The sequence below is a fragment of the Bombus affinis genome, chromosome 6 (genome assembly GCF_024516045.1).
Source record: "Bombus affinis isolate iyBomAffi1 chromosome 6, iyBomAffi1.2, whole genome shotgun sequence".
In the NCBI taxonomy this organism is placed as follows: Eukaryota; Metazoa; Arthropoda; class Insecta; order Hymenoptera; family Apidae; genus Bombus; species Bombus affinis.
In genome coordinates this window covers 10,235,280-10,263,252 of record NC_066349.1, presented here as the reverse complement: position 1 = coordinate 10,263,252, position 27,973 = coordinate 10,235,280, and the positions used below count along the sequence as shown (strand labels likewise).

General features: G+C 42.4%; 1 protein-coding gene and 1 pseudogene across 1 annotated transcript in view; one reads left to right on the top strand and one right to left on the bottom strand.

The window, feature by feature from the left end:
* Positions 1-27,973, top strand: part of LOC126918052 (fringe glycosyltransferase) — a 118,760-nt gene that overhangs the window by 9,035 nt on the left and 81,752 nt on the right. The window contains exons 3-4 of the mRNA XM_050725639.1: positions 1,243-1,291; positions 6,355-6,457. Of these exons, the coding sequence (XP_050581596.1) occupies positions 1,243-1,291; positions 6,355-6,457 (152 nt within the window). The remainder of the gene's footprint in view (positions 1-1,242; positions 1,292-6,354; positions 6,458-27,973) is intronic.
* LOC126918046 (uncharacterized) overlaps positions 20,015-27,973 on the bottom strand; it is a 254,831-nt pseudogene continuing 246,872 nt past the window's right edge.

Genomic DNA, 27,973 nt, shown 5'->3' with positions numbered 1-27,973 from the left:
AATGCTCGTGACGTCTGGTACGGCAGCGTTACCCCTCGTTCCGTCGACGCTCACTTCCTGAAGGGAACTCGCCAACTAAAAATAGGCGACTGCTTTAACACGTGCACTGCACCAATCTTCAACGTCGTCGCTCTACTCTCATGCAGATGACACCGACCACAATCACCCAGAGCTCCTAATTCCTAAGGTGTTTTCTCTCGATCTGCTGTTCGTTCGCAGCCTCGCTGACCCGTGGAATTTTTTGGCAAATTATCGACGATCGTCGGAAAGCGTACATTGATCAACGTAATTAATGGATGGACTAATACACTGAAAATCTAACGATAGAAAGAAAATCTCGTTTTGCTGCAATTTCTCTTCTATGGATCTCTACCCTTACGGAGAGAAGATTGGTAGATTTTTGGATTTTCGAAAAGCTGTATAACTTAGAGACAGCCATAAGTAGACTATAATTTTGTTAGACCTTTTGAAAGTTTGGAAGTTTGGAACAGCAAAGATATTGGCTTTGGACAACTTAAAAATTCTCTCATATAGAGTGGCTGAAAAAAGTAAGAAAGACGCGTCATCGTATTTGTTATATCATCTACGTACTAATTAATTAGGTTCAAGCGCATTAAATTCCGTATCGTTCAGTAGTATTTTCGTGCAACAAAAACTCGATACACTATGAATTTCCAATGCATAATCTGAGAAAAAATTGTTTAATAGAAAACGTGTGTCGATTCATTGCATAGTGACTGTATTAATCTCTGTAATTGTACGAAATTTATTCCAGCGTGTTCGAATAGCTTCAATTCAACGATATTTTATTCTCCATAATTACAGATGTACGAACGGTCTGTAATTTACTACGTACGAATGTGTATAATTTATTGGCGATTAAATACAGATAAAAATCTGTTGACAACTATCTTAATTTGTTGTTTGTCCCTACAAAAGTAATAAAAAAAAAGGGAGAAAATAAGGAAAAAGAAGAACTTTATTTTCCCAGCGGCGATCGAGGGCGAAACTCGCGAGAGCGATTTATCGAGCTCGGTGGACGTAGATGGAGCGATGTAAGCTCGAAGCAACGGAAGAAATCGAAATTTATGATCGGTACGTGGCGCGTGTTAGCCGCGGTAAACAATGGCGTCTGCGTACGTGACCGACACGTCGATCGTTAGAGTCAAAACCGGCGTAGAAGTAGCTCTTACCCGGTCGTCGAGTACTCTCGGTTTAACCTTTTTTTATTTTTGATTTCAGACTTGGTTCTTCACCGACCGGGACGATCCCTACTTTCAGAATCAGACCAGTGAGTATACTTTGTACTTGTTTACCTTCTACTCTTCCCATTGACATTTTACCTTTTTTTTTTTATTTATTTCTTAATATTCACAATTTGTTCACTTTGGACATTAGGTCGAATTTTTTAGCAATTATATTATCATGTTGGTGGCTACCCCCAGCGGGGTACCATCCTCGCGTTGGCTAGGTTATATCCTTTGCGAGGTCTGCTGGGTGCTTCCTTTTTAGCCTTCTGTCCATGTTTAAGCCAGCCAGTTGACATTTTACTTGGCGATCTTGTTTCGTCTTGCCGTTCCTCGAATCTGATTACTGCGTTTTGAAACGTAGAGAACTCGAGGAAACGTCCGCGAGCAGCTAAAATCCACGAGCGAGAAACGCCGTTCGATCTTCGATCTTCATGCGATGATACGTAGAAATGGCACACGTTTGTGATTTTTCGAGTTTCGGTCGCGTTTAGCGAACGTTCCGGTTTACTTCCTCGGGACAGACGCGAGAAAACCTGGACAAAGGGCAATTAATACCAACAGCACGATCGAGAAGCCTAGTCGTCGTGGAGGTTCAAAATCCAAAATAGGTGGAAATATTTCCTAAGAGTACGTTTAGTCCTTTGCACTCGACGTAGCTGGCCATAGTTTTCCTTTTCTTATTTGCTTCTTCGTACGATGCGAAAGCGAAACACTAAAGAAACGTACATTTGTAGGAAATTTACAGTTCGTGTAATTTTGTGTTACACAATTGTAATTGACAGTAATCTGCGATTAGTGTCTTCTCGAAGGGAACAGTCGAGCGTAAAGATTTTCATACAGTGTCGTACTTGCTGCATTAGAGCGCGTAATTAACCGGTCAGCTGTTTTTGACGAGTATATTCGTCACGAAGGAATGCCACTACTTTGCGTCACGACGAGCCCCGTCAGTAATAAAATCCAAAAATAAAACGGTTATTTCGTTGTAACTTAATTCTATATCGCAAGAGTCACGCATACTCCGTGCCCGACGAGTATTCTCGTCGTCGCTTACTTTTTGCCAAACACATTCTACACGCACTTCAAAGAGGCCGTAACAGCTAACTGGTTAAGAAGCTTAGCTTGGAAACAGCGCCGATGGAAACTTCAGAGCAATTAGAAAATTTGGAACCAGCGACGAGATACTCGTCCCTTATACATTTTGGAACAACGTGAAACAGTAACGCGTGACATAGCTACATGTCGATTAAAATACAGGCACAAACTTCCTGATTCTACGTAATAACAAAGATTAAAACACCTACGAAGCTACCATCTCTCGTCACGCAATTCCTCTCGGGACTTTCATTAATTAAGCAAGTAATTAAGCCCGAAAAAGTCGCTTCTCGCAGCGACTAAACTCGAGGCTGGACTTTGTCGATCTCCTCCTAGCCAATCATCCCTATCATCATTCTGTCCAACCAAACTATAATTTTATTCGTACGACCCTGTTATCCTAATATATCAAGGATCGTACGAAACGTAGTCGGACAGTTTTATTTCATTATATCATATGTATAAAAAAAGAAAAAAAGAGAGAAAAGAGACGTAGCGGAGGAGAAAGGATAAACGAGGGAGCGGATAAATAGAAAAGAACGAAGAAAAAAGAAAAAGAAAGAAGAACCGAATAGGAGCGTTTATTTCTGTTGTAATACGAGGCACGGATAATTACGGCCGGGCTTAATGGTTGGCCTCGTTTACGCGATAATTGCCGGCGCGGAACGAACGAGCGTGTAGGAGCTGGCTCGCTCGCGGACCCGTGCTCGTCAATCATTTCAAAAGTTCGCTCGTCGTCCCCGGTTAATGGTCGCCAACCGAAACACACCGCCTCGCAACGACTGTCCACTCAACGTGGCTTCGATGTTTTAATGGCTGTGGATCGTGGACGACACGCGTGTATCGTTATCTGGCAAGCCGCGGGATTAATCCGACGAACCGGCGTAATTGGACTGGCATGAGATGCTCCCGGACTGATTTAAGGGGGAAGAGATCGCGTTGATCGACCACCTGCTGGATTCGATCGAATCCAATGGAAATGGAATTTAGTTGCCATTCTTCTCCGAGTAGCTTTATCAAGGGATTTTGCATCGGTATTTCGAAGAATCGAGCGAGGATCCTTTGATCGCGAAAGAATTTCCAGTCGATCTTCGGAATCTTCTCGCGGAGGTTCGTTACGCCGACGTTTCGTAGTTTCGAAGAACTTGGCGATGATGTTGGGACAAATTTTGGAATCGATGTACTCGAATCTCCTCTGTCGAGGAAATATTTCAAAGAGTAGCTTTGGAATTTCGTAGAATTTCACGGAGATCCGAGGCATCCAAGCATCGTCCAAAGACGATGACAAATTTTGGAGTCGATGCACTCGAGTCTTCTCTGTCGAGGGAATTTTTGAAGAAATTATTTTGGAATTTCGAAGAATTCTATCGATCGTGGGACGTATTGGAGTCGACGTACGAATCTTCTTCGTCTTCGTTGAAGGAATTCATCGAGATTCAAAGAATCTGGATATTTTCTTGCTGCGATTTGAAACGGACGTTTCAAGGGTAAAGAGTGGCGTACGATGACAACTTCTTCGATCGATGTTGCGGTCTCGTCGTTAGATAATCACGCGTTGATCAAAGAAGGAGAAGCGGCGCCGCGTGTCGATCAGGCTGAACCAGATTCCACCTTGCAGCAGATTCTGCGACCGGTTTCCGAGGGGACACATCGATCGATCGCCTTCATTCGACCCGACATCTCGGCCACGCGCGAAAGTCTTAACTTCTAACGAAAACTAATTCCAACTTCCAAACGGAATTCTTCCATCGAACACGAGTACAAAAGCGGGATATTTGTCTCGTCAATTTTACCATCGTAAATCTCTCGCAAGAAGCGAGAAAAAGTTACGGGAATACAGTGAACCTCCATTTACGCAAACTTCGTTTTCGCGAACGAAATTTTAACAGCGGCTGATTGACTGAACTTTAGCTGAGCCATAAGCGACGTCTAAGAATAAAATGTAAACAGTAGGGGCACGGGTTAGTGACACGCTGTCGTGGCTCACGATCGACACAAGTTTGCGACATTATCACGGTGCTTAGAAGCAAATGTTTCTCGCAATCTTCTTGTACGATCATGAACTCGCATCAACCGAGCAAAAAACCATAGGAGCAATAGGTAAACTTTAGTTACACGAACCACTGATTTTATATCGTTGTTTTACTACGATTTAAAGGTCTTTGAAAGCGCCAATTTGTCAATGTATTATTTTCCCGATATGTTCTTCCGCATAGTTTGCGAGTGTTCAATTTGTAGAGCCACTAAATTAACAACGAGCTCCGTCTAAGCTGTTTAAACGTTGCAGAGTAGATACGAAGCTAAGCGCGTAACGCATGTAACGTATTTTATATTTTCGCGAAAATGAAACATTTTCACTAGAAATACGAAATAAGGTGGGGGAGAAGGAACGTAATTTTTTGCTCCACTGATCCAATTCCGCCGGTTCGTGAATATGGCGGTAATCTCGGCGGACGAAGGAACAAGGGTGGATTACGCGAGGCAGGTAGAAAGGGGCCCGTGGTGGAGGTGCAAACCGGTGCAGAGCGCGTGGTGAGGTCAAATGTCGGACGGTGCCCGAGGGCTCGCGTGCTCATCCCCTCCTCCTTAAGTCCTTCCGTGCCCGGTATTATCCTCCCTGTTGTTGGCTGCGTCCACCCACGCGGCCAACTGATGCGTCAGTTTCGCCGCAGGGGAACACGTGAAGCTACGTTGCTCCGAATTCTTCTCAGTTTCCAAGACATTTCCAAGAGGAAATATTTTTGGATACTTTTTACTTCTTTTTATTTCCTACGAGGAAATTTTCGAAATTGACATAAGTTCATCGAACATTACTGTTACAGATTGCGTAAAAGTTCATATTTTTACGAATACTACTGGAGTATGATCTGTTAGGTTGGCCCAAAAGTTTCCTTCGTTTCACAAGGAAATAATGGATGCACAATGTTGCTTTTTCTTTTGTATTATTTTATCGAATTACGTACGATCCATTTTGTTCTATTAGAAGAATCTTTGGATATTTGGAACGGATATCCAAAATTACGTATATGACCCACTATACACAATACAGTGCAAAATACATCCCACTTATGTTTACTTATATTTGTTTATATTTTCTATATTTTCTACTCGTATTTTATTCACCGATACTTGTATCGCACAAATGTTTGTATGCTCGTATGCTGCACCTGGCGTCACCATGTGTAAGTAATAAGCGTAAGTATAATACAAATGAAAGAAAAAGGCAAACTCGTTTAAGTAAATAAAAGAAAGAAATAAACGAGATACGTTTCTTAACTGGACATTTCCCGCGCGCGCGTAATTATTACATTCCCGTGTCTAATTAATACAACGAAGTTTTACAAGTTGCAAATCGAAAGTTATATCGGTATTGATAAATTCGCGATAGCAACAACGTCGCGTTTCGCGCGTAAATTGTACAAGCTACGAGTCGAGCCAATTACCCTATTTGTGATAAATCTACAAAAAAGGAAAAAAAGAACGTAGACACGAAAAGAAGTCTACAACTGGTAACTCGTCGATTTGCCAACGGTACGAGCAGCTACTAATAGATAGCAGATTATTATGCAAGCGTTCGATCATCGAATCAGCGTTGTTGTTACCAAGTATTAATCACCCGAGGTCCAGGATGAAACCCGTCGTAAAACCTGCGACCTTTTTCTCTTATCTTATCCTTGCGAGTTATTCTTCGCCGGCCTCTGCGCGATTATTAAGCGGCCGTGTAATTACGGCGAGCGGTTCGAACGGTTAATTGTCGCGTATTGTTGGCGGAGCGTAATTGAAATACTCGCGTATCGTGGGAGCGTCCGTAGCTGGAAGGTGGAACGACGTGTATCGCGATGATCGAGGTGTGCCCTCGAAAGCACGTCCGATGAAGGAGAAGAGAAACGAGCGACGAGGATCGGGCCGAATTAATTAAGCCTCTGTACCGACGAGGATGATTATTAACCTCTTAATTAATTACATCGCCCACTATCCCTCACTGAACCTTGGTGTCCCTGTTTGATTGCAGACGGCCACATGATCAACACCAAGTGCTCGTCCTCGCACAACAGGCGGGCCCTCTGCTGCAAAATGTCCGTCGAGTTCGACAGGTTCCTCGACAGCGGCCGGAAGTGAGTACTATTTCCGATTGTTACATTTTTTTCCCCACTTCTTTTTCTATTTTTTATCGTGTTTCTATCGCGTTTTTGTTAGGGTAAAAACAGTGGGATATCTTGGGGGAAAGCGAGGTCGGAATGATATTTCGACGTTCGTTGGGTGTAGGAGTTTTAACGTTAGAATGTCACACTGGTCTTTTATAACCCCGATAGCACGTAGAATTTTAGAAAGTCATTTTAATTATGATATATCGCAAAGTAATTGGAAAATAATTGCGGATGGCGTCGCAACGTCGCGTCTGTAGAAAAACGAATGTACGAATGCCAATAAATGTTAGTTAATTGTTTTGTTTTTTTACTTTCGTCTACGCTATCTGCCTAAACGAACGGAATATTAAATTCTCTCTACGACCAAGAGGTAGCACGTACAGGCTTTTCTATGGATACACGCGATAGTTGAAAGAAAGCAGCGTGTCGTTTCTGGGTTAATCATTCTATCGTAAACGTTTAGCCAAACGCTAGCTATAATTCAGCTAAGAACTTTGCTCACGTTCGTTGAAAGTTTATCGAATTCACGACTTTCCTAATTCCATTGACCGGTCCTGTTCTCGCGGAGCAGTTCGAATATCTCGAAACAAGGTTTGTAGGAACACGAAAGGGCGAGCGGGCCCAACAACAGGTTGTTCCTATGGGAAGTCCGAGGCTGGTGGTACGAGTGCTTAGACGTCCTCCGCTGGAACGAGTTTATCCGATACGTTCGAGTTAGCCGGACCACGCGCAGCTAAATTATCGTTTCCTCCTCTTTTTCGAATCGGAGGGACCTCGATACCGGTGTTCCACCGACGGTGCGTCCATAATATTTTCGATATCGAGTTGGTTGTTGATCCAATAAGCTTCGAAATCCAATCACGTCGCGTTAAATTTGTGTTGCGAGAGGTGGTTCGACATTTGGCCCTCGAATCGTATCGTCGAATCGTAAATGACTACGATAATCTTAGAGTATTCATATTATATAGGATACTCACAAGACGAGGAGGAACGACAATAAGGAAGCACAGCAAGGAGGCAAAAGCCCAAAAGTTGCCATAGTTTCTGGTGAACCAGAGCGATGTTGTATATTATTTTGTCGAATTACGTACGATTCATTTTGTTCTGTTGAGATAAACACCGCGACATTTCACACACTCGGTTTCACGTTTGTACACTGAAGGTGCACCGTTGTAAAAAGCACGTTTTCGGACAATCTAATAGATGTATCGTGTTTTGTCGTAAGTTACGTGGAACGCTTATTCGTTTGGAATGTAACGTTCGTGATAGCAAAGTTTTGTTAAATCGACAAATTTCTTTATTTTATCTCGTGGCTATAAAACGATATGAATATCTAGCAGACTCGTAAATGAGAACACGGTATACCTATGAACTTATAAGCCACAAATATGAGGCTAATATTAGTCTCTCCTTAGCTATTAGATGCTTCCACATATTAAGAGAAAGGCTTATAGAGTTTTAGAGCGCTCTGAGATTCGTATCTGCGTTGATTGTTTGCTTTTCGGGCGGTTTCTAGACGAACGTTTGAAGTTCTCGCTAATGCTCCGACAGACAGTTATTTCCTAGCTAGATGGAATTTATTTTCTCTGCTTTTTCCGACAGGCTCTTAATATGCCTCTGTATGCCGTAGATAAACGTGCGTTTCTCAGATATTAGAAGTTATGGAATTTTGAAAAGACGAAACGGTACTCTAGAGATGTTGGAGATTTCAAACATGGCTCGGGTTTCTTTCCGCTAATTACAACGTTTCTTTCTTCTTTTCCTCGTTTTTACAAACAATTTGGTTCGGGAGAAACGCCGTAGATTTTGGAAAATTTATGTTTGCCTTGGGGCGAAGGCGAGTATGAAAAAATGAAAAAATAAAGATTCATCTGGAAATCTTGCGAGATTTTCCCTTTTCGACCAAATAGACCTTCGTGGTTATTTAATATTCTCAGCGAGGGAGAGCCTCGGTTTTCTTCGTTCTGATTTCCAGGTGCCGTGGAAAGGGTGTCAAATTTTTCGAAAGCGGAACGACACGACGAACCGGCCAGCATGAAAAGCGCTTGTTTGCAAATGTGATGTTATTGCTGCTGTTTGACCGTCGAATATTCTTGTTTGGATAGGGTGGCACGATCGTCGCGTCAAAATATTATCCCTGACTGAAAAAACATGCCTAATGGGGCCGTCGTCGTAGCGGACCAATTACCGCCTTTCTCCCGTCTTTTCCAGCTCTTTCCTTTTTCTCTATTTATTTTATTATCGCATAGAAGCTTCCTTTCAAACCTCCATTGTCGATCCGCGTAGAATATTTCATGTTTTTTCAAAAAAAAAAAAAAAAAAAAAAAAACCGTAGAAACATTAGAAAAACGTTTAGCTAGGAAAAAATGAGTAGAATATTGGCAAAAGCAAGCTATATGTTTTGAACGTTTGAAAGATCAATTATTATAGGTGAAACCATTATTATTATTTGTTAAAGTTATCGTCGATACACCGAGAAAGGCTACTGAAGGTACTTCCGGTTTCGGGAGGGGAATCTCTTGGTAGCCACTTTTTCCCATAACAATCCCTCGTCGGCTACTTGGAGTGTTTACGTGAAACGCGTAAACCAGCGCACCAACGATGTAACCGCGATAAGTACGAAGATCAAAGAGCAACTGCGAGATCCTTGGCCCCAGAGGGATAGAGAGTCGGAGAACGAAGAACAAGCTGTAATTGCAGCTGTTAATCTGACTACGGAAAGACCATTACCGTATATCTGTTCTTTCCGCGTGTTTTAACGTAAAAATCTACTTTCAAGCGAAATACCTGGCTAATCCCTTATCCTTTGATCACGATCGTTCTTTACTTCGATTTAAATACGTCGATAATTTCAGTAGAATTCTGATAACGTTCTGACGAAAAATCATTACGACGTGGAATTAAATTGCACAAAAATTCAACCGATAATCAAGATTATCATCTAGAAATATTATCGCTCTTTCTACGCGCCCCTTCGACAAGTAAAATCCATTTTCGAGCGAAATAGCTGCGTCACGATCCTCTAGCTTGCTTGAAATACCTCGATAATGTTAATAAAATTTTAACAACGGTCTGACGAAGAATCATCATGACGCGGAACTAATAAAATTAATAAAAATTCAATCAACCACGAATCTGGAAATATTGCCACTCTTTCTACGTGTCCCTTCGACCAATAAAATCCATTTTTCGATCGCGTTCGTCCCCCAGCTCGATTTAAATACGTCGATGATACCAATAAGATGGCGATAACGGTCCAACGAAGAGTCATCGCGACGTAGTTTGAAATTTAGGAAAAATTCAGTGGACGACAGAGCCCGAGATATCATCCACTCGAACCGAGGAAACGTTTAGTTTATCTAATATTCTTAAGAGGAGAAAAAAAGGTAGGCAAGACCTAACAAAAATATTTGATCGCGAGTTCCCACAGAAGCCGAAAACACTCTTGTCGTGGACGTGGAGTGTCTACAAAGGCAGCCATCAGCCTCTTTACCAATCCCTTTCTCCGACTTATTTACTAAAATCTCATCAAACCCTCTGGAACTCTTGTATTCTCTGGCGTGGACGTTTAATTGGTCTCTTTCGGCGTCCCTTTGACCGGCATTTTCCCCTAACTGGCCAGCAGCCAGCACACGTGCTCTGGATGGGCACGGTGCTATTCGTGCCGAGCGAATCCTTTTGTCCTCTTTGAGAAAAGTCCACAATACGGTACGGCAGGGCCGAAGGACGAACAGGACCAAAGCCGTGCTTCGTCGTTGTCGTTGTCGTCGTCGTCGACGTCGTGAGCAGCGAACGCTGGAAAGGGATTAAGCGAGAGGGAAGAAGAGGTGTGCACCAGCTGGCCCGAGATGGAGACGATTCAATCTCCCTTTTTCTATCTTTCTCTCGCTTCTTCCTTCGGCTTTCGAAGGGCGTTCGAGGAAGAAAGGCCGGACGAGTGTCTCGAATGTCACATGCGGGCTCGTTCCTCCTTGTCCCGTTCCTTTGCAGCCTGCACGCCTGTTTCTGGGATCCTCTTCCTCTTGTCCGCAACCCTCCTCCCTCTTCTCCTTCGTCGTCTTCTTCTTCTTCTTCTTCTTCTCTTCCTTCGACTCTTCCCCCCTCGAAGCTTCTTTCTCGTTGCCACTCGACGTGTGTTTTAATCCTCCTTTTTATTTTCCTTCCTATTTTCGTTTTTACTTTCGTGCTCGTGTACTTCAACCCTCTGTATATACGAGCGTGAGCGTCCGCGAGGGAAGAGCGTGCTTGATTTATCGGAGCACGGAAAGTTTCATACGCTTTTCGACGGCTCGTTGGAAGCCTCGTCCTTATTGGATTACGCTGGATATTTGTCATCGGCCAGGGAAATGATTTGTCGGGACTGTTGCTTTGGTTTCTGGCTTCTTGCTTTTCCACATGTACTTCCCTTCGATATTTTTATCCCTCCACTTTTCCATACTACGTTCCCAATAATTTGTTACCCTTCTTCGAGGATTAGCTTCGCATTTCGATCGTTATTAACGCGTTAAAATTTACATAATCTTTGCCAAATGGGCAATGTATGTATGTACCTCTCGCTGTAATCCTTTGAAAGCTTAAATTTCTACCAAATAATCATTCGAATACTTCCGCCAGAAGTCTCGTGTTCTCCAACGTGAACACATTTTTTTAAACAACCGACGATGCAACGAAATTCGGCTGGCAACGTGATCGAATTTAACCGCTTTCTTCTTATTGGCGTTTGCATCCAAAATTTTCAATTCTTCGACTCTTTACCCACGCAAGGTATGGAATACGCGAGAAACAATAAGATTTCTATACGTGGAATACCAACAGCAAGTATGTAAATACTGCCTATGCTTCAATTTTCTGCAATGTTTAAAATAAGATGAATTACGAACGATAACATTGTCAGAGAGAAAACGCAGGAAAATACAACGAAACATTTTGCGAAGATTAGACGTTACGGTGCAATATTGCTCGGTCTATCGCGGCTCCCAGGGCGAAATACACGCGATACGCGCGTGATAGCCAACGTGTTAAGCTCTGGAGGAACGATATCTTACAAGCACCGACGAAATACCCATCCTCCGCAGGAAGATGTCTTCATTTTTTTCACGAGGAGGCCAGATTCCGTGGCTGAGAGGCCGCTACTTATCGTCCTGGTTAAATTACCGGCATCGATTTCGCACGTTCGCGTTCGTCCAATTATGCGAGCGTTTTACGCGTCGCCACTTAGATGCGCGCTATCGATAAAAGTACGACGGTGCCGCGCGAATTTATGGAATTCCTTGTGATGCGTGCAGCTGCTTTCGAGGGCATTCGCTAGTGTACCGCGTGTTTTTACGATTCGCCGCTGTTCGACGATTCGACGAGTCGATATTTCGCGCGATTTACGCCGCGGAACGGACGCGCTCGTCCACCGATCCCATTTGCCACGCTCGAAACGAATATGTTAACGAACCCGTTTTCACGTTGTCGAGCCGAACAATTTTTACGCGTAGCTTCTTTAATTCAGCTTAGCTTCCGTTTCGCCGCGTTGCTCTCTGCAAGACCTTCGAGTGCCTCGAGTGGGACTTACGAGTGTCTGGCAGTCGGACTACCGTGTAATTTGGTTTCTTTCGAGTTCCATGGAATTTTCAAACGCGCGCAGTAATAGCTGTGTCTGTTCCAGCGCTTACGAGTGGACCGCGGATGTTTATGTAGTCACGCCTTTACGAACGTAACTAAAGCGACAGATTTCAACGAAAGATTCGACCGATTCGTTGGATATAACGAATACGGTATGCGTTGGATAGCTGGTTCTGCAGTTTCGTATATCGCGTGCGTTCGGTGCATTTACGTTGCCTTAGATTTCTTGCGGATCCATTAACATCTACGTTCTATTTACGTAAATTTATATTTTTGCGAACGCAACTGAAGCGCTAGATCACGAGCACGGCTTCGTTTCGTATATTAAACAGATAGAGAACTATCCCTCGGATATGCTTAGTTTCGTGTATTATGTGTATTCTGTGCATTTCTTCCGCTTAAATTTCCTCTAAATGCGTTGACTTGTGATATTTTTATCCGATCTCGAGCACGGATTTCTTTCGTATATTAAATAGATCAACAACTATCCTTCGGATTTTCACGTTATACTTTCGTGTGTTACGTGTAATTTGTGCATTTTTTCATTCTCAAATTTCTTCGTGGTCTACTTGTACAGTGATTTACAAAGATACCCGATCGCTTATCACACGAAATCGTTACAAGTATATCGCGTGTGCTGTATGAAATTTCTTAAAATCGTACGAGTATCGCGAGCGTGCTGGTAAAATGTGCAACCGATCTGAAAATGTGTACGCAAATTACGAGACCCACACGGCACGAACAGCAGCTTTAAACGTATAATTACCACCAAAGACGATCTCGTTGAATATTCTGGCTTACTAACTTAACGAATAATTCGTCGTTCGGCTATATTAACTCGCGACAAACGTCTTTGAATTTCTATACAAATTTTCCGATCGGTTTGAACTTTTCCCCATAGTTCGCTGAACGAGCAACGTTAACGAAATTCCAACGTGTCTCGTGTAACACGCGTAATGTATGCGTGAAATGTTCCTACGAGTGTTGAAATATTTTTCCGAGGCTTTTTCATGGACATTTCGAATCTCGTCAGTTCGACCATCAAAGTGGCCAGGGAATTGTAAATTGTAATTCGTGGGACGACGCGTGGTGTGGTAGGCTTCTTGTGAAGTTTGTCCGCGGTTGGGCGCGCACATAAAGGCTTTTTTACGCGTGGCGGTCGTGGCCGCGTGATCGGAATTCGACGAGGCTGCGCGCGACCAAAGGATACGCGACCAGAAACGGAATCGATTAAACCGCGTCCGTGTCCCAAATCGATTTATCCCCTAGCATCGATCCGCCCCGGGACATCGTGCCTCGACCTCGTTTCATCGACCGCTTTCATCGAGAATCGCTTTGGTTTTGCCTCCTCGAGCCTGCTTTGGAGTCGCTTAAGTCATTGCCGATTGCCGATCACTGGCGCCGTGTATCAACTTCCTTATAGAAATCTCCGCAATTTGTCACGTGGTCGATACACGCGAATGTTTCGCGCGAAAGACATTTTAAGCAAAAAGCGTTGGATTGAATTTTCTTTCTGTGGTTCGTTCTTCTGTATCATGTATATATATATATATATATATATATATATGGTTTTCTTATGGGATTACAATGTTCCGCTTGCACACAATGATTCGTTCTTCTGTTTTTCTTAATAAAAATACTTTATCCCCTCGAGATTGGAGAAAGCTAAAGTTTTTATCGTTTTCTTTGTACCATCTTCGTTTTTCTTCGTCCAGTTTGTTATTCGACGTACTACGCGATACTTTATTTAAAAAAAGAAACACGGCGTTCCTCAAATATTAGATAGAAAAGCTTCTTTCGTTTTATAAGGAGATAATAGATGTACAGTGTTTTCCGTTTTACATTATTGCAGTATCATGGACGAGGGGCCTGGGGGTTGTCGTGCAAATTATAAACAAGCGGTTGCGGAGCATGTGCGTGCTGGGGCTAAGACAAAAGATATCAAGACAAGGGGTTGCTAAGGGATATGAACGAATTAACAGCAGTATGAGTTGAGAAGCCAGAGAGTGCTTGTGTTGTCGAGATACTGTTGTTAGCGTTGTTGAGAGAGAGTCGAATCTATCTAGTTGTCTGAATTATAATACGTCGTTGCGATTAGTTTATGTTAAATAACCATTGTTTTCTGTTTAATTAACATCTGTTTAATCCATTTATTATTAATAAACTAATTATAATAGTTTACGATATTACATTATTTTATCGAGTTACGTATAATCCATTTTCTTCTATCAAAATAAAGATCACGACATTCGACAGATTAAGTTTCATGTTTGTATGATAAAGATGCGCCGTTGTAAAAGAAAGACACTTTTGACATAATATTTCGATATATCTGCAGAAATGAAGATGCTATGTAACGTTTTAACCGAGGAGAGCGCTCTTATCGTTGGATGTTTTAATCGATTACGCTACCGTGTGTGGCATCGGTTCGTCCGCACGAATCGCAGATAAAGTTGTTAAATATCTACGCGACATTTTTGCACGCGCAATTAAAGACACGAGATTCGAATATAGATGCGTGTTAATTGCAATAAAAATTGTAACGACGATTATTACTCTATTTTTGATATTCTACTCAGTTTTATATATTGTACGCATTCTATGTATATTTTTGTATATATTTATTTATATATATTTAAATATCGTATAGACACACGAAAATCGGCATATAATCGATCGCGTGCGTAATTTCGGTTTGTCGTTTGCCACGTAGGGTTGGCAGGAACTGGGCTTAAGGGCCTTCCCTTTCAACCGATCCACGTTCGGACAAATTTCGAGCAAGCGCACTCGCGCGAAACGTATCGCGAGCGGGCCGTGGTCCGGTTGCCGTTCGTCCATTGTTGCTGGCTCTCCATAGAATTTTAGATCGGTAACGACGATACCGGTGATTTATAGGTGGAAGCGTATCTCGGTATTCCGCTCGTGGCCGGTGAAAGGATCAGCGAGCCGGTTGACGAGGAGCGTGCGGCATTTCAGGTTGTCTTATCGCGTTTCAGCCGGCATTAACCGCGGTTTGTACATCGATACGTGTATCGCCACGTTCAAATAACGCGGCCACGTTCTTTCGAAACCTTCGCGACCGCCTGTGTGCGCAAACGCCGAAATGCTTCGTGCGCGATTCTTCGAAAAGAAACCATTCGATAAGGAGTATCCGTGGTATCGTTGTTTCAATATTTATCCGAGGTTCTTATCTTGAAAGAAAAAAAGAAAAAGGGAAGAGAAGAAGAAGAAAAATGTGGGCTTCGAGGCTCGGCAATCCTTGTTTATCGAGCTGTCTAAAAGATATAGAAATTTCGCGACTTGTACTCGCGGTACTTTACCTTTCAGCATCTGCTTACCTTTTGTAATATTTGAAATTTAAATAGCTTCGTTGTATTTGGTATTCAAGACTTTGAAAGTCTTTTCTTTCTCTTTTTTTTTCTTCTTCTGTAGAATTGAAAATTCAGACCGTTCAACGTTCTATATTTCAACGTTATATTCAGCCATTCAATTCGCGTACGTTTTATTTGCATTCTTTTACACCCTTCTGCATTTTATTCCATATTTCGTACGAGATATCGAATTTGATGCAACGACTGACTGTTGGAACGCTATGCTGATCTCTGTGAAGCCTATGCTAGACGTAAGTATCCCGTAACCTCTCGCATCCCGTTACAGTCCTAAGAAATTTCAAAGTGTTTTACACGACAGAATACATTCACGTACAGTCTACATACGCACGGTATGTTGATAAAAACTTTCTATAAGCGCACGAATGCTTTCGCTATCCGGTCTGTTGGTCCCACTGCAAACCGCGCTTACTTTTATCTAGAAAAAGACACCTCTTTTTATCACTACACGAACCGTCGAATCGTCTTGACGAAACAGAGACTAAAAAAACGAAATTGTACAAACGTCGATCAGGCAGACAGACGCTCCGGTGTTAAAGTTGCAAAAATAACAAAAAGCGTAGTTTCGCCGTGTAACGCTGCGAACTGCTCGTATAATGAAATTCCAGTACGCGAAGAACGTGTAAACGAGCAAGGACGCGACGTACATGGACAGTTGCCGTAATGCAACCGTTTCATAACCGACGAGGCATCGAACGCCTGTTCTTCTGGTGTTCGAGTTGCTCGGGGAGGCCGAGGATCTCGGGGATATCCTGCGTGTCCGCAATTACGGGCGGAACCCGCAAAAAAACTTGCTCCGCTCCTGGACACGAGGTTCCTCGGAACGGTGAATGCTCGCGTGACTTAGTATTATACATATAGGCAGGGGGCTGCCAGTAATGCCGCATAATAAGCGTTTAGGGACGCGGCCCGGACCTCCCCTTTTCTTCCTTCATCGAGATCCGCCGTTCTCCTGTCCACGCTGCTCGGTCACCGACGCTCCGTTAACGATTCTCTTTTTATTAGACGTCGAGCGTCGTTGCGAGATGTTGCGCCATTCTGTCAGGAGGAGAATCTTTTGGACGATCGGTGACAAAGTTTGCGGAGATCGAGAAATCGGCTGGTTTCGAGAAACTTGCACGGTGCTTGATCGTTGCTTTTTTGTAATCGTTAATCATCTTTTTTCGTACGTCGTTCGGCCGCACCGACGTTCCTGGAAAGCAAAAGTTGGCAGTAAATTGAACACACAGGCGCCATATAAAAATAGGGCGTGTTAGCATCGTTCGTAGATCGATAGTTAGGTAGTCGTTATCGCGGTGGAGAATGAAAATTGTCGGCGATGGTGGCGCAGGGTTTAACGAATAAGGTTTAGGAAAGTGGAAGATCGGAAATGCGCTTGAATTTTCATTTATATACGCCAGCCTTCTCTTCCGTGTTTTATGCGTACGAAAAGGAAACGAAACAACGGATTGAGTTTTCTCAATTCCTCGATTGGTTTTCGTCGAATGGAACGTAAAGTTTTATTCGTTTCGTCCGGAATAAAAATTCGCGCCGTTCTCTATGAAATAAAACACGACGTCGTTCCGTATGAAATAAACCTTGTGGTCGTAGAGGAAGAACGAGATGCGTCCGTCTTGCCGATAGAAATAAGCAAAAGACCAAACGACGAGGAAAGAAAGAAAGGAAGGAAGAATATTCAGCACGCTGTTGCTCCAACTTTCCCTTAATCCTCGTGGAGAAACTGGCATAATGGGCCGGAAAACGTGGAACGTTGAGCACATGACTACGAGGTTGGAACGCGTACTACGTGTCGCCCGGTGGCAGGTGTATCGACGAACGACGTCCCCTTCGTCGTCTACGTCTACGTGATACGAATTCGGTGATCTCACGACGTTCCCGGAATCTGTCCCCGAGGAGAATATTATTTCTCGACTGGAATAAAGCACACGAGCACGATGGGTGGGGAATTGTTCACGTAGGATCACCGCTGGCCGCTCGCCAGTGTCGCCTTTTGTTCCCGGTTGCACGCGACCAGCCTCTCGACTCGATACGCGTCGCAGAAATGCTAATGTCCGATAGGAATGCGCCTCTGGTGCACCTCCGCCGACGTTTCGTCGACAGACAGACGTTACGTTTCTTCCTTTTGCTTTGGAATTTCAAATTTTCCAGCTGCGTTCGTATTTAGGAAATCTGCCATTCGATTTTCGCAAATTTTGTCTTCTTTACTTTGATTTAGAACTTGACGGGCCGATCTACACGCGAAGATAGGAAACGTGGTATTGATTTTTGGCTAATTTTCACTTTTCTTCGCGGAGATAGATTTTGTTGTTCTTTTTAGAACGCGGAGCTTGCCAAGTGGATTTGTACGCGTTTAGGAAATTTAGATCGTAATTTTGGAAAATTTCGTCCTCTTTTTCCGGGATACAAATCCTCTTTGCTTCTCTTTTGATGGAATATACAAGCTCGGGCAGGTAGATGTTCTACGTGGAAAATTTGATTCTCAACTTTCAGAAATTTCGCCTTCTTTCTCTGCGATATTCTTTTCCCCATGGAATTTGCAACTGATAGGTGGGTAGATTTATATCTACGTATATTTAGAAAATATGATTTCTTTTGGTTAATTTCGCTTTTTTTTTTCCTAGATCCTCTTTTGTAGAATTTAACGATAGACTCGAATCGCAGACGGACGTATACATAGAAACTTGTAATAGAAAATTTAGGTTTCAGTTTTTAGTTTTCAAACGCGGATTTGCCGAATTTCTGGTTAAATCGAGGAACGTTTTCGAAGTTGAATACTACGGCTTACGGTACAGTGGCATTGTTTTAGAAGGCTGGCCGACGATCGATCGTTTAATCGATTTGACCCGACCTGATCGTAGCCAATTGATTCGGATGACGCTGGTCCGTCGGACCGTGAGCCTCGCGGCCAGTCGAATCGATCGTTGCGTAACCGTGTCAAAATTAATGCTGATACACATTGACAGTGTCGCAGCTCTATCGCGTCCTATATATCTTTTACGATCTTTCGCAAATGCTAATTATTTATTTTTTAACGTAATTTAACGCCAATTTTTTTATTTCACACGACGAGTATACGCGTCGATGGCTCCGAAATGACGTGTATACACGTCGAACGCAGTTAACCGGCTAAGAGTCTCGAAAGAAACTAACGTTCTCCATAAAAACTCTGAATGAAGGGAAAAAGATCTGAATCTTGAAGAAAATCGGTTAAACTTTTGGAAAATTTCCAGAAGATTTGCTTCCGTTGTCGGTACTCAACGAGTTCCGCCAAGACGCGTTCAGACCAAACGAGCAAGAACACAAAGACGGAGCGAGGAACGAGCTCATTCACGACGAACGCTCTTAGAGATTAGACGGAGCATCAATATGTAATTATGCGCGGTTCGGTGTGCGCTGGCACTCGTAACGACGTCTGATTATATTTACAAATGCACTCTCACGGACCATTCGAATGCGTTCGATGTCCCATTCGACCAACAGTCGCCAAACGGCGAAAGAACGACCGTTGGCGCTTTAATTTTGCCAAAGCGCGGGAAGAAGCGGCGTACGCTCGTTTGGCCTAAACGCAGCATCGCTCGAACGGATCCGAGCGGCTCGCACTTGTTGAGAAACGGCGCGAGTGCTTGTCGCCATTTGCAAACTCGTGGCCGGTGCACTCCTCCCGTATGCACCGAAACTGGTTTGCACCTGATACCGGCTCCGCGATCGAATGACGCGTTTCAATGCGTCCTCCCTTCGTTCCTTTTCCTTTCTTCCTCTTCTCTTCCTCCTCTTCTTTACCCCCGTTTCTTTGCTTCTTTTTCCATACCCTTCGAACTGCTCCTTTTTCTACCTTCGCAAAGATCACGCGAGCGCTGCCCGCTCTTCTCGACCCTTTGATTTATTTTCTGTTAAACCGCCTCGACGAATTCGTTTGGACGTGTCCGTTGCGCGTGAAAACGCCGTTCAACGAGACGATGGCGCAACCAATTCGTTGGATAGTTGGAAAAGTGGAGCGGAACGCGGCACCGATCGATCATGGTAATCGCGGCGCTTGTTGTCGCGTTGCAACAGTCGGCCGTTTCAACGAGGATTCGCGAGGAAAATCAACGAACGCGTGTGCATAATTTGCTGAAACTCGATATCGGCAGATCCGAGGCGAGTAGAGGTCTGTTTATGAAATCTTTGTCAGTGTTTCACCCGCTCTGGGGCTCGGTTCAAATATCTCGCAAGTTCGTTTCTTCGTCTAGCTATGCACGCTGACGTTTAAACAAATAGCGCCCATGCCGATGGAAATATCTTTCCATCTTCTCGTACGTGTCATGCAGAAATCGTTTATCCTACCTTCCGTTTCTTCGGACATTGCGCTGACGTTTTCCAAAGAACAGAGCTTTTCGGCGACTGAAAAAATGTCCTCGCAACAAACATTGTCGGAAATGCACCGTTTAATCAAGTCGAAATTACAAATGGATTTAAAAGAATAAAGATTTGTAGCTGAAAAGAATCACGCTGAAGAATTATAATGAAAACTACAAGCTGGTTTGAATCTCCCAGTTTCTTTCTTTAAGGAGGGGCTAAGGTTATTTCGTACAAAATAAGACATGTCTTTGTGAATTATTTGTGACGACACAGTTAAAATCTCTTTATTAAAACCAATAGTACCTTAAAGTATGACATTCGAAGAATATTGTATAAAATTTTCATGGGGAAATATTAAAAAATACGGCAATGGCAGGAAAAAAGGTAGAATTGCGGTGCCCCTGATAACTTGGTGCTGGATCATCTGAAATCAAAAAATCAAAGTTCATTCGTTAGGTAACAGTTTTCCCCAGGTAACGCTGGGAGGGTTTTTCGAAATTTCAATTTTTCACTTTTTTGGAACACTTTGAAGGGAAATTTGCCAATTTTGCGAAAATTTGCGGGTAATTTTCCATTCAAAGTGTTCCAAGAAAGTGAAAAATTGAAATTTCGAAAAATCCTCCCAGCCTTACCTGGGCAGAACTGTTACCTAACGAATGAACTTTGATTTTTTGATTTCAGATGATCCAGCAGCAAGTTATGAGCAATTCTACTTTTTTCCGAGACACGTCCGAATAATTGCTACCATTGCCGTATTTTTTAATATTTCTCCGTGAAAATTTTATACAATATTCTTCGAATGTCATACTTTAATGTACTATTGGTTTTAATAAAGAGATTTTAACTGTGTCGCCACAAATAATTCACAAAAACATGCCTTATTTCTGTACGAATTAACCTTAGCCCCCCCTTAAGGGAAGAAAAGAATATTTAAATTGGAAATTAAAATTATACACGCGTTTGCTCAAATTCTTCGTATTTAGGACGTAGCAAACGCTATTTGATAGGAATTGACAAACTTTCGCTCTAACGAACAAAATTCATTTATCGTATTACTTAAAATTAAATGTGTAACTAATGTAATTTGCTAATGAAGATCAACATGGATCGTGCAACGATTATTTCGATTTTGTCCAATGCGTGTTGCACTACGCGTTGGATAAGTCGGGACGAGTTATCGAGGACTTCTAGGCTTTGCACGAGCTTCGTCGTTCCTTCTTACGTCGACCGAATGTCAGATAATAACAGCTGGATCCCATTCGTCCGATTTCTTTGCTTATCTCTCTGTGAGCTGAGCGAAGAATAATCGCGTGCAATTATATTAGGTAACATATGTATAGTTGTCCTGTTTTATCCATTCGCAAGGAAAGATAAAAACAAGGCAAATTTATGTTACGAACCAGCAGTTTCTTGAAGCGTTATCGTCCACCACATTTTTCAACGTTTACATAATTTTCATCGGCTGTTAAATTTATGGCTTCGTATCTACTTTTACGACCCTTCTTCCAAGCTCGAGATTACGTAGAAAGATTACACGAATTTTATTATTATTATTATTGTTATTTCTGACGACTGATAAGGAATTTCTAATATAGCGCGACAAGTGCAATATTTTCTACGCAGCGACACTTTGCACCGTCGTCTCTTTCCTAATTCTCGTCTTTTCGTAACAAACGGTGCCATGGTTTCGCTGTTTCCAATTTTCTTGATACTACACGCAGCTATCCCTCGTGCTTTTCCCCGACACAGTATACCGTCGTTGTTGAAAATTTGTTAGTCTTACGTTAATTTATCTCGTTTTTCTACGATTTGACAAAATTTGGCAACGCGAGCCACCGTCGTGCGTCACGAGGGTAAAACGCGACAAGAGGTAAAAATTGCAGTCAGCTCGTGTTAAAAGGTGAAAAATAAGAAAGAAAAAGAAAAAGCTAACACTTACACATGGAGAAACCACCTGACTCGTATCCAAGTACAACTTAGCCGCGTAAGTACCTAGCAGTGGTCGTAAACCGCGTTTCTAAGATCGCGTTTCTTCGACGTTCGCCGCTGGAAAGATTGGTTTCCCGGTTCCGTGTCGCAACTCGCGTTGCGTTTGCGAAACCGCTTTTCGCTCCATAAACAAATCGCGCCGCTATCAACGTCGAATGGTTGCCGGTTTACGTGCGGCGTGCGGTTAATAGCCGCGAAGTCGTTCGGCTGGCTGCTAGAGCAGATCGAAACGACGTCAGCCAACTTTCCGTACACTCGTTTGGTGGCGAATCGCTCGCGGGACTCCAACCGTGAAATCGTTAAACATCGTTATTTTTCTTGATCGAGGAACGTGCTGAACCTTGAGTCGGACGTGTTAAATTATTATCATTATTATCATAATCATCGAACAGAGTTCGAGGGAATTGCGCCACAATGTCGAGTTTTTCCTATGACTTTTAGAGAGAAAGAGGGAGAGAGAGAGAGAGCGCATACGCAGCTTGAAGTTTCTAGATTTCTGACTTTGAAATGAAATTCTTCGTTACCTTCTAAATAACGCAGCTTGTTGTATAGTAAGCGAATGTATGGTTTGCTTCATCTGTCAACGCTAGAGCTATCAAGTTAGTCAGAGTGATTGCTATAAAATGTTTCGTTTTTCCTGCCGTATATTAATGGATGCTTGTAATTGTAACAGAAACTGTAATTTATGGGACATTTAACAGCGCGAAGATTTATAGGATGCATAGAATATATAAAGAGATAAAAAGTATATCAAGTACAAAATATTTATTCATTTGATTGTATATGGTGCGAGCATATTAGAATACGTGCATTTACAACAAGTATTAGGTTGTCCGGAAAGTTTCTTTCGTTTCATAAGGTGATAATAGATGAACAACAATTACAATCTGTTTTATATTATTTTATCGAATTAAGTATGATCCATTTCCTTCTATTTCTATTATTACGTTCCTGCATAATTCGATAAACTAATATAAAAGAGAAAACATTGTGCGTCTATTATTTCCTTATAAAACGAAAGAAACATTTCGGACAACCTCATAGTTTCCGGGAATATAATAAATGAAAGAGCTGGAGCCGAATTTTCACTGTAAATTTAAGATAAATATAACCTGCCTGATGGACTGTTCGCTTGAAAGAGGCAACATTGAAGAAAAGATTTACGCGGTTAGAGAAAGGACGAGGAGAGCCAGAGGGCAAATACGATTTAGAGGATCTAAATGGAAATACTTGGACAAGTATAGTATTGAAATAGCAACGATTTTCTTATGGACTCAAGTGGTGCATTAGAATTAATCAATGCAAGAGTAGGCGAGCTGTTTGTACGGGCATTAATTATTTCATGTAGCAAACACAAATCAACGACCAATCTACGATCCTCAAGAGGCTTTAGATTAAGTAACGACATTATTGGTGAATAATCGTGGCACGTTTTGCTCGTTGGGAAAGATATTGAGACGCTTAAATCATAATATTCAATGGGCAACACAAATCTCTATTTAAGTTCGAAGAAATTGCATAAATATCCGCATACTGACGATCCCATATACTTGTTTATTTTCATATCTCTTTAATCGATTCTAACGAAAAATGTTTTAATATAGTAGCTGGATGATCTCGAGGAAGACATAACTCGACGCGATTTGCTTTCTGTAGAACACGCAGACGTACGAAGATCAAGCATTATTTGTTTAAACGTATCCAAATATTTCTTTTTTTTTTTACATATATCGATTCTTCGGAACGCTAAGACACGATATTAAAAAAGAAAAATCATTATTTTCAAATCGGATATTTCAAACTATCGTAGAAATTGGTTTCGAATATTCCGAATATTTAGTGCTACATTTAAAGAGCTACGTACCAAAAATTACTGTTCCTAATATCAACAATTACTGCAATTTATATCCAATGTCAACAACGACCGCCATCCTTTCTTATCTTCTTATCGAATTTTCTATTTCTCTGTAAAAGCCCTGTCGTGATCCTAGGCAGCGATATTCGTCAACGTTTGAAACGAAAGAAGGCGCAAGGGCAGCGTCCTGGCGGCGGGCCAGTGATAAAAAGTTCCTCGAATCCTCGATAAGGTGGAGTGGCGTTGTCCGATCGCTGTTCCCTGCCGGATATACTCGAGCGCTTTTTACCCCGCTCTCGGATCTCCAAAGACAGACGAAGAGCCAGCGTATACGCGTCCTCGCATGAATGATTCCATTGAATATCGGTGGAAGGGACGGGCGACATGGTGCTCGATGAATTCGCGAGATTCAATCGACGGATTTCGTTTCTCGGAACCGCGTACACTTAGGTCTCGCAGACGTACGTACGTCGAGCTGTTTATCTTTTGGTCGTCGCGAGTCTCGGGACCTTGAGATTTCAAGATTCGTTCGTGACTTGGGAAGATTCGGGTCTCCGGTTAAAATCTGCTACAGCAAACGTCCATTTACCTAAACGAAGATCGTAGACGAGGCAGTGTATATGGTAGATGGAAGTTCGTTTATTGCAAGATTTTGGTTAATGTTCGATTTTGACGTCAACTCTTGCTGATGGAACTCGCTTATTCGGACGCGGCTTCCCATTTCACGGGTGAAAAGTTACAGGCATGTTATTGTACGAACTTAGGATTAGACAGACTGCTCGTCTCTCGACGGGTTCAGGTACACGGAGTTCTACCGTAATTATGCATGCGCTGCTTGTTCACCGATGGATTTGCATGAATGGAGTTCTATAACATGGTTAATATTGGTAGAATAACTGATATTGAGGTAGATCCGTAATTAAATAAGAGCGATGCTTACAAATTTCACCAATTTCGATTTCTCATTGTTGAAGTGGTCACCACTTCTAAGAAAACTTTACGTCTGGTCTTTTTAATTTTCTCAAGCACCGAAGCCATCCACAGCGTATAGACAAAAGACTGGGACGAAGGCAGATCATAAACAGTAGACAGGCGACGATGGCTTCGAGGCTTTCAGTTATAGGGTAACGCTGCTAGCGTGCGGATCTGGGCCAGCTCAAATTATATTCCTACTTGTACTTACACTTCTGTATTAAAATATATTTTCTACTTTACAATTTATCCACGCGTTCCTCTCTTCGTACATCTAATAACGTCAACACTTATCAACGCTGGTATCGATTGATCCCAGAGGAATCCTTCTTTCATTACGTACATTACCTGGTGGCTGATCGTATGCCATCGACGTTTTCAAGGCACGAGTCTCGTTTTTGCGTGACGCATATCCGATCCTATGCTCGTCTAACTGTCTTATCGATGATGGCTAATTAACATCTTCGACAGCAAAGAAGATCGCTATAAAACACACAAGCTGTAGCCTCATAGAGTAGGCTACTACTAGTTTCGAAGCACGTATCGATGGAAGATCGGTCGAGACGCGAATATCGAACTCGCGTTTCTGTCTGTCGCGCGTCGTCTCCTCGAGGACAACGTCTTGGACAAGCCGGGCACACTTGGAAGGCAATTTCTGTTATCAATGTAATATTCTGCAGCGAGAGGCCCCGGAAATGGCTCGTTGACTCTCGCCGCGCCGCTCATTGCTACATCCGGCACGATGCTTGCCGGTACACAATATAACTTGATACACTCGAAAGTGGAACAAAAGAGTTCCACGGAACGTTTCGTCTGTGCTCACGTGTGTACGTGGCCTCGCGCGACTCTCCGATAATTGCGTTCCCTCCCTTCACGATTCCTTCGCTTGCTTCTGCCGCAATTTTCACCGGCGGTCGTCTCGTTTCAACTCTGTACGGAGTTGCTTATCAGTGCACCGTGGATATGAGCTTCATATTTTTATGAAGACAAATAAAGGAGTAGATTCTACGGGAGGAAAAATTTGTTCTACCCAGGGAATAAATAGGTGACGAAGTTTGCGTATCTTGTGTACATTTATACAGGTGGAATAACGTGTAAAAGTAGGAAGATTCCTTGTAGAAAAATAAGAGAAAAATATATTGTAGAATAACAATTTTTCATTCTCGGGTTAGTTCACGGGAAGATCGAGTTTGAAAATTTATCGGGTGTACTGGAACAGCAAACCGTGCTACTATCGATGCCAAGCAACGATATTATATTTTAAACGATTTTCTATTAGATTGTGGCAAAAGTTTCTTTCGTTTCGCGAGGAAATAACAGATGCGTAACATCTTTTTTTGGTTTATACAATTTTATCGAATTATGGAAGATATTTCAATAGAAAAAAAAAAACGATTATAATTCAATAAAATAATATAAAACGAAACACGTCGCGCATCTATTATTTGCTTATAAAACGAGAGAAACTTTTGCCACGATCTAATATATTTTAAAAGCGTGTCTTTTAAGCTTATTTTTTATTTATACACCAAGTTTATTTATTTCAAAGGAAACTAATATACGCGTTACTGTACGAAGCAGCTCTGCTTTCACGTAATTTTCAGTAAACCAATAACACAACGTCAACTCGAGATCAAATGACTTTTTGAAACGTGCTACAAATTCATTAGTCCGTTAATATCCATAGCGACAAGCTTTTGAATACGAAGCCTGGATTTTTCTTTCGCCAATAATAAATCCGTCCAATAAATACGATTTAAATATCAGAGCATACTCTTCGTATGGTAATGGTTTATCGTCGTTTGCCTGGCCAGCATGTCAAATTGCTTCAGTTCCATAACGCTTTAGTCGAGTGATGAATGTTTCTCATCGATTAACGCGAAACAAAAAATAAACTACATAAAATGATCGAGCTGTACAGCTTTCCATTGGAATATCGATGAGACGATTTGTATTCGATTTACCGGTCGTTCGTCTGTTCGCCACGTCTCGCGCGTAAGCACCGCGATATATCTCGACGTTTAGAAGCTGCAGGGGCGGCGGAGTTTGCTGTCTTTGCCAACTAAGTTGCCAAAGATGATTCTGGGCCGACCAGTCTCCTCAAAGCTCTTCTATCGTTTTCGACAGCGGCTTACGAGCCGCGCCGACCAACTCGGGTTACGAGTCGTGAAACTTGTCCGAGCACCTGCTCTTTCAAGTTGCAGCGGCAATTTCCGAATCTTAAACGGTTGACGAAAGTTTTTGCGTCTGTCGCGTAGGTTACGGCGAAAGCTGAGCGTCTCAAAGGCAGTGGATATCCTGTCATTTGCAGATTTCACTGCGTTTGCCGTATTCGTTCGAATTAAATTATAATCTTCGTTTATAAATCCTACCGCAATCTGCGAGAAGAAATTACCGCTTTCCAGTGTAACCATCGATCGGTATCGTCCGGTTCTCGGTGATATTAAAAGTACGATATAATTTCAATTAACATAATTATAGTTTGCTTAACCAGTTGGCTGTTGCGATCTCTTCGAAAACCGTGTACCTAAAATGCGCGGCAAAAATTGAGCGATGACGAGTATACTCGTCAAACACGGACTACGTGTGACCGTTATACTATAGAATCAAGTTGCAACGAAACGACTGTTTTATCGTTTGATATTATTGCTTCAACTAACTGTGATTAGTAAATTGCAATTGTAAAAGCAAATTGTGAGCACCTTTTACACACGACGAGTATACTCGTTGTAACGCAAAATATCGTCATTTCTTCGTGACGTGCATACTCGTGGAAGACAGCTAGCCGATTAATTTTCTGTATTTGAAATAATGCGCTCTACAAGCGACTTCTAGGAACATACATAATACAAATAGAAATGAAAGCTAGAAAACTTTAATCTAATTCAAACCGAGCGATCTATAGCCCGGCAAATATTGCGTTATTATATAAACCGGCGATATCAATGTCGATGCTATGAGAGTTTCGTTTGAACTGTCGATCATACAGCAACGTTTCGCTGACGTACGAACGCGAAAGACGTCTTCCAGAAGTCAAGTGGCTCGATACACGACGGAGCATCTGCGACGAACGCGGCGCCGAATGCTTCTTCCGTCTGTTTGTCGGATCTTTTGGCCAAAAGCCAGCTATGCTTTGGATCCTTCAAAGCCTTCAAAGGGAGGGCTCTTCAAGTGGCAAGACAGATACGTACGACGAGAAGACGTCTAAACTTTGGAAAGTAGCCTTCGTCGAAGAACGTTCAGCGGAAGTACTTTCCTTATTGTCCTGTTTCTTCTTCTTCTTCTTCTTCCTCTTCTCGAGAGGTCCTTTAAACAGCAGCGACTTCTAAA